The following is a 12,095-nucleotide window of genomic DNA, read 5'->3' as shown; positions in this document are numbered from 1 at the left end:
ATCACAAAAGCTGCAAAACCCTTTGTTTATTAGCTATTACCAGCTGTTAGTTGGGAAGTCCCCCATGTGATAGTTCTAGGAAATATTCCTAGCTAAAATCCCCCATGTGATAATTCTAGGAAATATTCCCAGCTAGAATTCCCAAGGGCAGTATAGGAACCCTAACAGGCCTTTAATAATGTCAATTTTGTTGGAAATTCTCAAGTTCTTTGAGTACTTCATGCATTGGAGTAAGGCTTCGGATGTTTTGAACTGACTGATATGAAAATTTCAAGAGTTTAAATGTATACATAATACATAACATTACTTGGGCTTCCATAAAATGTCCCTCTCTATAATGCAAATAAATAAAAAAAAAAAAAAAAAATTACCTGTATGTAAGTGGATTATTGTGTCAAATAGTACAATACACAATGTTCAAAAGACTACTTGACCACTATTATTGGTGTAAAACAGTTTAAATATAGTTTAAAACTTGTTAAGTGTGACCATTATTTTTCGTTGGAAAAAAATAAAAAAAATCTGATTCAAATCATAAAAATCCGATTTAAATAAAAAAAATCAGATTTTTTTTATTTTTAAAAAAAAATCAAAAAAATCAACAACCCTGCAAACAGCATGTGACAGGGCTGAATGACATATCCCAAGTGTATGATGGAAATCACATACCAATGCATCATTTTTGTCAAGTAAACATCAGTTTTCAAAGTTTTCAGAGACGTAAAAATGGAGACATAGATGCAAGACGTAGCTTTCAGCCGCTCATCATCGGGCCTTCATCAGGCCTATATAATTGAAACAAACAAAACAGAACAAAAACCATGCTAATAAAGTTGTAATCACAAAAAAGTAACTGAAAGGTAACAAAAGAAGGGGTAGTGAACTTAACAGAATTGTTGGGTATAATTGGAAACAATTTTGGTAACTTAAAATGTGAAGAGAGAAAGAGGGAGACAAGGTATTTACCGGCAAGGAGATTATCTGAAAGTTTGGGACATCGGGGTGTGTAGTCTTTGTGGTATGCACTGTAATTGAAATAAAAGGTCATAATTCATGTCAGCAGACATTGAATCTCGGTATTATTCATAGCATCCAGTCTATGTAGTTTTATCTGTTTCATATACATATACATATATATTCAAATGGTTCACATCGGGCACTAAAGCAAATAATCATGATATGGGGTCATTAAAAAAATACAGTTTAACAAAATAACATTCAATGTTCTATTTTGTATGTAAATATATTTAGTTCATGCGCAGAAAAATAAATTTGTATAATCTATATCAGTATTTGTGCAATTTACACCATAATAAACATAGCAATCATAACAGCAATGAAATCACATATAATCCCAAAATATCACTGCAACATTCCAAAATGTGTGATTAAAATACAGTTCTTAAAGTACGTAATTAAAGAACGGTCTTTACTGTGACATACAACGCCAGTTGAGACCTGCAATACAGTGAATATAAAACAACGAAAATGATCGAAGAGAAATATATTAGCAGTTCAATAAATACCAAGTATGCGTTCTATCGAGTATACGAAAAGCATTTGGAAATGATTAGATAATTGAGAATCAGAAATACTTACAGTACCTAATTTGTATTCTAGTGAAAGTGCATGTCGATGATGGTAATGCATGTAGTAAATTTATGTGAAGGTGGCCGGGGGGGGGGGTATGTTATGGATCATTGGTTCTTATTGTCAACATTGATTCCATTGGGGGCGAGGGTACGTAGAGTGGTGATCCAGTATGATTCTCGGTGTAAGATAATTGAGCGGTATTTGTTGTCTATCTATTCTATTGCCATGATTGAGACATCGTTAATTGAATGGTCAGGGAGGTTGAAGTGGACGACATAGGGCATGATCTTAGTATTGTGATTGGTGGTGAAGTTGTAATTGCGAATTACTGATCTAGTGTTGCTGAATCTGGTGTAGAGTGTGTTTTCTGTTTTACCCATGTATTGTTTATGAAATTTCTTGCATGTGATGAGGTATATGATCCTTTCAGATTTGCAATTGAGTTGTGAGTTGATAGGGTATGTGTGGCCAGTGATGATTGTGCTGATATATGTTTGACCCTCTGTTGTGTAATTGTGTAAGATGCATCTTTTTTTACTTGCAATTGTGAAAGCCTTTGATGTTGTTATTCTTGCTGTTGTTCTTGTGTCTGTTATGTTTGGGCGTGGAGTCATGTGTATATATATATATTCCCGTCCGTCTGTCAGTCTTTCTGTCCGTCCGTCCATCCAATTTTGGCAATATTAACCAATGATATAGATTTATTGATTGAATTTGATGTGGGAGGTTGTGTGAATTGATCCTTTATCTATTTTATTACTTCTAGGCTGAATGTGAATCTACTGGGCCTGGTACATATGAATGCATATGTCCTCCTGGATGGGAAGTGGACAAGAGAAATTGCTATTCAAACTTAGCACTGGTAAGAAAGATATTGTCTCAGACATCAAGAGATATGTCAGCAACCAAAAAAAAAAAATTATTTAAAAATTGATGAAATATCCCTAGAAGGAACCAAACCTGTTTAAATTATTTGAAACGAAAAATAAATATAATATATGGACTTGATGAAATTGATAATATGTGTTATTTATTCCAGGGGGTATATTTATTAACTTAGATTATGCATAAATTTCAATATGATGAAACTTCCTTCTCTCAGAGATTGAATTAATGTGTTTTTCCATGATTTATTTGGGGTATAATTTCTTTTTGCCTTTCTGGTCTAATCTCATTTAAAATGGTGTTTATTACTGAAAAATTCAAAATGATTATATCCCAATATCAGGCCAAATGACTTTCATGCTATGAAATTTATTTGTATTATGTATTGCCATTCGCATTATCTTATCAATAGTTTATCTTCATGGCAGTTTATGAAGTCAGTTTTGTGAGTAATTTTCATCTTTCATAAATTATTAATAACCTGAGAGTTTTATTGTACAATAATTTTCCCTTTTCAGGAGCTGTCAGCCATCTCAGATGCTCGATTATTTTGGAAGTTGATTCAGGTTCGTTCCTTCCTATCTCAGGAATAACATGGTTTTGTACTGAACTGTTTTTGTGGCCATTTTCCAATGTATACATATTTATTAGTGATTTTAAGTCAAGCTCACCCTAAAAAAGTTCATTTATTGAATAAGTTGAGGAAATTCTGAGAAATATATCAAAGAAGATTAAAACAAAAACCCAAGTAAATTGAGACATTTTTTTGTTAATAAATGTGATGATATAGAGAATCTCCATGAAATCATAACACATGTGTAAATCATTATGAAAATGAATTTTGAATTTTTCAAGAAGAATCAGCCAAGTTTTACATTATCACTTTTATCAGAGGAAAGAATTGAATATTGATTTATGTTCTCACTAAAATAAAAAAGAAAAGTGAGCAAGTCATGTCATCAGTTCCCTCATTTACATACTGCCCATGATGTACACAATAATGTTTTGTTCAAATTAGTAAAACCTATAAAGTGTCATAACTTTCTTATTTTTTTATTTAATTTCAGTGGAATTTCCAGTATTGATTTTAGCTTTTTGTGAAATGGCCTCTCTTTTTATGGTCAAAATCCTGTTTACTATCTTTGTATATTCTAAATGATTACATGTAGGTATTAGCAATGCATGCATATAACTTTTTCAGTGTGTTTGTCCTAGAAAAATACTCAAAAATATTCTGTAGCTTCCATCCAAAGTGATGTTGACCACTCATAGTCCTTTTTTCTCTCCAGTCATCACATAGAATATTTATCCTACCAAATATTAGGATTTACTCTCGCTTGTCAAATCTGTTTTTAAAATTGGATGGTATTAATTAGTTGCACATATTTGATGATTTTGAGGAAATCAGTTTTATGTTGTATTTAAAGTCTGTTTCTTTAGATGGGTATCTCAGTCATACTGACCGATCTCTTGGAGTGTTTGTACCACCACGTCATGCATTACAATACATCAATACTACCACAGGGGGAGCACTCAGAATCCAGCGGATTAAGGCATACTTTGTCAGGTAATTATATAGTATTAATCATGGATTAGTAAATATCTTAGCAATTTTTATTTCCTTTCAAGAATTGATTTGAAACTTTTACCAAAATAATGTCTTGGTAAATATCTATAAACATTTTGACTAGATGTACATGTATGTTTCCAGTTCTAGATAGCAAGAAATATTAAATAGCAACATAGTCATAAGATGAAATTGATATGTAAATCAATTTTTTAACATTATTTTCTACATCTTCAGATACAAATTGTAGACCATTGTTTAAGGTAGAATATAGGAGCAATTAATTTGCCAATAGTTTTCTACCATAATCTTTCATGGAAACTACCGTGGATGGCAGTATATGAAATGATAATTGTAATATGTGTGGTGTTGAAGAAATTTGCTCTCAAATAAATAGTTTTTGGAGTTGTTTTTTTTTCAGTCAAGAAAAACAAAATATTTTACAAGTCTATGTGCAGTAAAGGTTGTTATATTCCATATTTGACAAACATGTATTGATGATTTATGAATATGTGATCATGCCCTCGTAGGTCTCATATGTTTTTGATGAATTCATCACAGAGGTACTTAAATCAGACATTACCCAGCCTACAACCTGGAGAGGATATTGAGATAGATGTAAGTTCATTTAATACATGGTTTTAGTTGTATTGAAGGAAGGGTTTAACATTTAGGATTTATGAAGTAAATCTCATATTCTGATGTTTTATAAATATAAAGTGAGTTGTAAATAAACTGTAGTTAATATCATTACATGTGAAAAGAAATGAAATGAAATTGATGTATCACATGAGTCATCTTCCTCATACCATACATCTGCTTATATTTAATATAATTTCATAGCAGATAACTTTTAGTTTGGCCATTGTTACGCTAAAATAGAATACATGATTCAGATGTAGACATGTTTCATGACTGACTCCAAAATTCCTTGAAAAAATCTAAATTTTCCTGAAAATTCACTGTTACCAATTTTTCACAAGTTTCATGTGAGCTGAACTTCAATAGATTTGTTATATTTGGTAATGCATTGTAACGATAATTCAAAATAATCTCATATATTGATTTACCAATTTTTTTAAATCCAAGGGACCATATGGGAACCTATCTATCATCAGTGGTCATGTTTCACGAGTTGAGAATGCAACTAATGGATTGATATTCCTTCCTTCTGTAAGTAAAGAGACTAGATTGATTTTAGATGTCTTAGCCAGTGTTGTTACAGCAGAGGTCGTCGCCGGTTGGAACTATCCAACTCAGAAAGTTTAATATTACGCCTGCATGACCCGCACTTAGAAAGAAGATAATTTTAAAATGATGGAAAAAAAAAATTGTCCTCCAGGGGGGCGTTTCATGAAAGGACTTGTCAGACGTTTTATCCGACAAGTCCCATTTTATCCGACAGTTACCATAGTAACAGTACCTCCCAGCCAATCAACATCAGAGAAAGATGTCAGATCTGACAACTTGTCGGATGAAAATGTTGATGAAACACTCCCCTGATGAACCCCTATGGTAAAAAGTGTCTGGCGATTTTCCAGCCACCACTGAAAAGTCCCTGGTGAAAACACTGTTCATTTGCTCCTTGTCACAATAGATTTTATATCCCATAGATAATTAGAATTAAACTTGTTTGATGAATGCATATGGGAATAATGATCTGATATTATTAATGGATGTTGCTGGTAATTTAGTTTGTACCTGTATTGTTATTACATCCTGCAGAGTTTTACCAGTGACTATTGGATCAAGAGATTTTTGGAGGTACAAAGAAAGCTTGATCATCTTACTCCATCCTCTGGTGATGTTCAAGATTATTCATTGGCTTGGCAAGTGATACAGGTTTGTTGCTTCAGTCATTCTATTTCATTCCAATTCAATTTGATTTTATTTCTTCCATCAATGAAATCAGTAAATGATTGAGCAGAAAGATATTTAGATTGTCAATCATGAATGATAAAAAAAATAATTGGGAAACTGTTTTGGAATTATGCTTTTCAATAGAAACTGTTCTTCAGTAAGGACAGTAGATGAAGATCAAATTGTGTTAGAGAGAGAGAGAAAGCATGCATGAGCATAGATGCGTAGTGTCAGGCTATCAAAGGGGGGGGGGGTGGCACAATAGATCAACAGTAAGTTCCCTGCTTGAATCTATGCCAGAGAGAAAGAAAGAATGAGAGAGAGACATATATCTATATATACATATATATATATATATATTTGGGGAGGGGGTTGGAGTGAAGTAAAAGTCATTGTCACATTTGTACTCCATAGTGACATTCCAAAATTGATATGCAAATTAAGTTGATATGAAATAATTTTCTATCATGATTTCGTATATAGTTTGAATATTACACTTTGTTTCTTTGATAATTTTTCTTCATCTAGTCTTCCAGATTGTTACCTAATATGACCAAATACACAATCTTTCTCCCAGATAATGATGCCATGTCATCTGTTGATTGGTCTTCTGAGGTAAGATATTCTGTAAACAAAGCAGTTGTTGAATTTAATGAATTGATAAATAAGTGGAGTTGGTGAGTGTATGAATAATGTTTGAATCATATCATAATGTTACACTTTATCAGCTTCTTACATTGGTCCACATAAGACTTGTCTCTTGTTTTATAATAAATCATTATTCTTATTTCAATTTTATGAACTAGAATGAGTTTTTGGAGCATCACTTGGTGACAGGGAAGACACTGTATTATCAAAACCTAGCAGAAGAGCTTGATGTGACCTCGGCCTCTGGACAACACATTCATTTCTTTGCATCCAGTGAACAAGTAAGTATGAATTTCATGTTCCATAAATCATTTGTGTAGATTAATAGAGGAGAAGTTTGATTAAAGTAAGAAATTGTGTGACAATTAATTGATTAAGTAGTGTTGGATTGATCTGTGAATCTGAAAGGAAGTTTGAGAATGCCAAACAAATTCAATGAATGATAATATTAATTTTGTATAGTTTATCATTAATTATGTATTCAATGAATGATGTAAGGAATATTTTAGCATTAAACCTTAGATTTTCATATAGATTTACAAAATAAGCTTTATATTTTTTAAACTTCAGTTTTCTAATTTTTTTTAATTCTTTTAATATTTTTTCTCATTTCCAACAGAACAGCCCCAAATTTAAAGAAATACAATTATAATAAACAATTGAAGTAAGATAACAAACCTGTAATACAATATATGTATGTGTATATATCTCAAATTATATATTTGGAACTTAGATGGATAATGAAATCTTGTAGCTGAAAATAACATGTCAATGCTGGAAACTTTCAATACTATAATTTAGCCATTGCTTATAATCCGAATTCAATGTTTACAACAATCCCATTTCATCTTGAAGGTATCTGTAGATATGAGTCCCATAGAAGCTCCAGACATACTTCTCCTACCCTCTGGTATTGCTCATGGTATAACTGGTGTTCTTTCTGCTTCTCTAAGAAATGGAATGTGTGAGGATAGAAGGAACGGAGGATGTTCTCATAGGGCTACATGCTTACAGAAAACATCATCTATGGTAATCATTCCTGGGAAGGTTCAACAAAGATTTCAGTCTGACTAAAAAGCACACTTAATTTTCCTATAGCATGTGGTGTATAATGCATCATTGTGTTTGGTGCGATTGTGTTCATGGTACATGCTCTACTTCATATAAGATTGTATTTTCGATGTTGTATGCACCATGGTACTTTAACATGACATTTTAATCAGACTTAATTCTTTGTGAACACCCCCTGCTATTCCTTTCCATCTTGTTATGCTCAAATAGATTGCCATTTATTTACATATTATTAAAGTGTTACAGATATATTGAAATACAAAAAAGAAATGTGCTCTACATGTAATGATATTGATATATGTTACAAAATTGTTTAATACTTATTTGTTTATGTATGTTATTCCATAAAATTGATAATCCAGAATATATTTATTATTCTTGTAAGTGTACTTACCATTTTTGTGTTACTTCTCATGTGATGCCTTCACATTTAAAAGTCATCATATTAACCATCTTTGGAATTGAATTAGATTTTACTTGCTTGTGTTCTTTCATATAACATTTAATATAATACATGTAATTTTATTGTTCACTTTTTCCTTTTAACATTCTTTTCTCTTATAGCTACAGTGCCAGTGTGTACATGGTTACCATGGTAATGGCACTTACTGTGAACTTAATGATCCCTGTTACCATGACAATGGTGGTTGTCATTTTAGGGCCACTTGCACCCCAGTAAATTCAGAAGAAAGAACATGCAGCTGTAACTATGGTTACCTAGGAGATGGAATTGTGTGTATAGGAAGCATATTGGAGGTAACATGATGGTTTATAAAGGATACAGAAAGTAAGCTTCAAGCATTGTTATTGCATTTTAACCCACAAAGTTTATCAATAAAAATAGATCTTTACTAGTAGTACATATGTAAACTCATTTGAAAATTTTAGAAATGCATGCGCACAGATTTTCTTTTTCATTTTTGTGAAAATTTATCTTGCAAGTCACCCACATCCATTTCATAGATGCAAGTGCTTTTCAAAGTGAAAGCTATTTTGGGAATCTATATCTCAACAGGATATGGTGGAATATAAAGAAATCCTGTGATTGATAAATTCCTAACTCATTATTCATCTGTACAATTATAGTTTCATAATAAGGTCGGGGTGATTAGAGGGGATGAATCAGTGGTATTACAATTTATATATTATATTCATCACCTATCATGTCCGTGTTTTTTCTAAAGTAGGCCTATTTAATTTGCTAATTTTTTGCTCATTAAAGTTTATGTGCAAGACTCTCTTATGACACACATAACTCTGCAACAATAAGTCACTTTTCACCCAAACTTGGGTTGTAGAGGTACTTAGGAGACCTGCATGTTATTGTGTTCGGAGGTCACATGGTAAGGTCAAAGTTCATTTTGAGGTCAACATTAAAGTTTACATGCAAGACTCTTCTGACAAATGTTATTCCAGCCCAGTTATTTCACAATGAAGTTTTGATACAATTCTGTTGCATGCTGTCCCAAATCGTGATATTTCTGGTTATTTTCACAAGTGGGCGAGACACAACATCGCTTATGCCTTGTTCTTTATCTGTACTTACTTTTACTGTAGGAATACATATGTATATATTTTTCATAATTGATATCTAATCCAATGGAATACAAATATCTACATTGCTGATGCTAATGAATTCAATTCATTTTTATTCGATTCAAATCCATGGTACTCTTCACAGCTTTGTGTGATTTTCAAAAGCTCATTCTATAGATAGTGATTGTAATGTAGGACACATACATGTATTATAATTATACAATTATTCCTATTTCTTTACACGAAATTAGGAGCTTTGGAGCATACCAGAAGCCAGCCTCTTTGTGGATTTTTTACAGTATGTAAGTATTGTGCTTTGAAATATTAAGCCTTATTCAGATGTGATGCAACAAAAAGCTCAACAACATTATTTATATTGTTTATACATGATTAGGCAGTTGCACCACTAATGATAGTTATTATATGCATTACACCATAGCAAATACTAGCAGCCTTGTGTAGCACCACCTGAAGTCCTCAACTACTTAACCCCCAATCTCCCGGGGTATTTTGATTCTTGTCATTCCCGGGGGGGGGGGGGGGGGGGGGGGGGCCATTATGGCCCCCCCTTAAGATCTCAGCCGTGGATTGCGCGATCACAATGAAACTTTGCATGATGGTAGAGAATGACGTAATCTACGCAGTTGCATTGGTAAATTTCACTGAATTCATATATTTTTATTTTATATGAATTAATTATGCTAATTTATTCATGAAATCATACTTTTTGCTCTAATTCACTAAATAAAGCTCCTAGAATGCTATTTTTTGGTGAAAATATTCTTTATAGCATTCCTAACAATTGTGAATGAAAAAAACTCTGGTACCAAGACCGATTTCTTATGTATTTTATTGTTTTTTTAATTTCTTATGTATTTCTTTGTTTTTTTACTTTTTGTTTTTTTATTGTTTTTAGATGGAAATCGTTCCAGACTTAATTCTGATCATAAACAAGGCAAAATTAAATAAGTTTAATCAGCAAAAGTAGAAATAATGTTACATTTATGAATTTTGGACAAATACACAATTTGCATTGGATTTGTACATGAAATCACGTTTATGAGCGATTTTGGGTCTGACATGCACTTACATAATGTTGCGTAATGTCGTAACCGCGTACCCGGGCGTCACAAATTTGGTCTCAAAATTTGCGCGAGACATGAAAGTAAAAAGTCAGTGAGCGGCGAGGTCAAAAAATTTTGCGCAGCAGATATATCGCGAAAATTGTCGAGGGGGGGCCATTATGGCCCCCCCCCCCCCCCCGGGAGAATTAGGGTTAAATCTGACCAGGGACTCTACCCATAATGCAACATTCAGAGCAGTGTAGACTTGTACCCACTTAAACGATAAAACACTTGCCAATACGTTCATACCACAATAATTATGTTTCCATATAGCCAAACATGATGATGATCCTCTCACATATTATTTTCTCTTTACAAGTTGAATTATATATTTTTATTTTTATTCTATTTTTTTCTTTTATGTATCATTAATAGTTATCACAAAATGTATACTTTAAGACTAAAACACACAGTCAGTGAAAGACCACACACAGTGTTTGGTCAGCCCTCCTCCCCTTCAAGGCTCAAAAGGGGTCAAAAATTGCAAGGACAAACTTATAAGTGAAATTTTTTTTCATTATGATGCCATGACTTCTGTAATTTGTCATCATTTGATTTTGTTATTACACCATGGGTCATGGTGAATGATCCCTTGAGTTTGTCTGTGCAACTCTGGACAGATTTTGTGTCGACTTTTTTAAAGATTTAGTCTTTTTTTTTTAAGTATTTGATTGGTTCACAGATTTTTTCTTCTTGTGACAAAATCAAAATTGCTTTCCTCAGCAAAATATGTTTTTTGACACCACATGTTTCTTGGACGGAGCTCTACTGATGAGTTTGTCATGGTCAGATTTGCTAGAGTTGTGAGTTCCCAACACCCTAAGAAATCGTGCATTACAGAATACATACATCATTGTTACTATTTTTGGATGGAATCATGATATACTTATATGATATACTTTATGCTGTCATTTCAGTTGGACTCTCCTAACTTTCTGATGAGAACTGGAGGCTATTTCACCTTGTTTGTGCCAACTAATGTAGCTATCACTGCATTCCTCCAAGATCAGGTATAAATAAATTCCACACCCTTAGATTAGGTCTAGTAGTGTGTATTGTATTCACATATGACTTCTTTTAAATTCTATTATTTTGTACTAATTTGTAGAACCTTGGACTTTTAAGTGTTTCAGGGAATTCTTTAATTTCCATGAAGATTGTTGTATTAACCGGCATGAGTATAACTTCCCGAAGTGTTACTTTCTATATTCTATGATGTGGAATGCAATATAAGTTGATACTCACAAACTAATGTGGGTGTCTGAGGTATTATCTTTTAAATGTTAATGGATTGAGGATTCAGGAAAAAAAACTAATATAAAACCATGTCATCATCCTAAATTTTTAGCTGGAATCATTGAAACCTTGAGAAGGATAGAGGCGAACCACTTACCATTTTGTTCATGATGATTTTCTTTATATTTCTTATTGCATATATCTTGTCTGTGAAAAGTCATTTGTATTGTATCACTTCCAAAGGACATATTTTAATTTTGTGTACATTTATTATGATATTGAATATGAATTCATTTATGCATATAAATCATACAATACAACTGTAAACTAAATACGAATTTACAGAGCAATGAAAGTTGCTGGAAATCTGTGATATATTATCTTTGAAATCAGTGAAAATATAACTTCAAAATCAATTTAGCGAAACAAAATAACATTTGTGAACAACAGAGACCATATTTATAAGGCACAGCTGCCAAGAAGATGCTCTTGCATATCAAGGAATAAATTGCTGCCAAGAATGAATTGATCCCATAATGCAACACAAAATGTTTGATATTTCACAACCTCCTTCA

At 32.5% G+C, this 12,095-nt stretch overlaps 1 protein-coding gene across 1 annotated transcript in view; it reads left to right on the top strand.

Annotated features, from left to right (window-relative positions):
* Positions 1–12,095, top strand: part of LOC129257059 (stabilin-2-like) — a 79,991-nt gene that overhangs the window by 42,486 nt on the left and 25,410 nt on the right. The window contains exons 19-30 of the mRNA XM_064097332.1: positions 2,360–2,455; positions 2,997–3,044; positions 3,906–4,045; positions 4,576–4,663; positions 5,135–5,218; positions 5,771–5,887; positions 6,434–6,520; positions 6,712–6,834; positions 7,409–7,582; positions 8,189–8,380; positions 9,412–9,462; positions 11,202–11,294. Coding sequence (XP_063953402.1) covers positions 2,360–2,455; positions 2,997–3,044; positions 3,906–4,045; positions 4,576–4,663; positions 5,135–5,218; positions 5,771–5,887; positions 6,434–6,520; positions 6,712–6,834; positions 7,409–7,582; positions 8,189–8,380; positions 9,412–9,462; positions 11,202–11,294 — 1,293 coding nt within the window. The remainder of the gene's footprint in view (positions 1–2,359; positions 2,456–2,996; positions 3,045–3,905; positions 4,046–4,575; positions 4,664–5,134; positions 5,219–5,770; positions 5,888–6,433; positions 6,521–6,711; positions 6,835–7,408; positions 7,583–8,188; positions 8,381–9,411; positions 9,463–11,201; positions 11,295–12,095) is intronic.

Source organism: Lytechinus pictus, chromosome 3, assembly GCF_037042905.1.
Source record: "Lytechinus pictus isolate F3 Inbred chromosome 3, Lp3.0, whole genome shotgun sequence".
NCBI lineage: Eukaryota > Metazoa > Echinodermata > Echinoidea > Temnopleuroida > Toxopneustidae > Lytechinus > Lytechinus pictus.
Note: the sequence above shows the minus strand (reverse complement) of the source record. Positions and strands in the feature narration are given on the sequence as shown.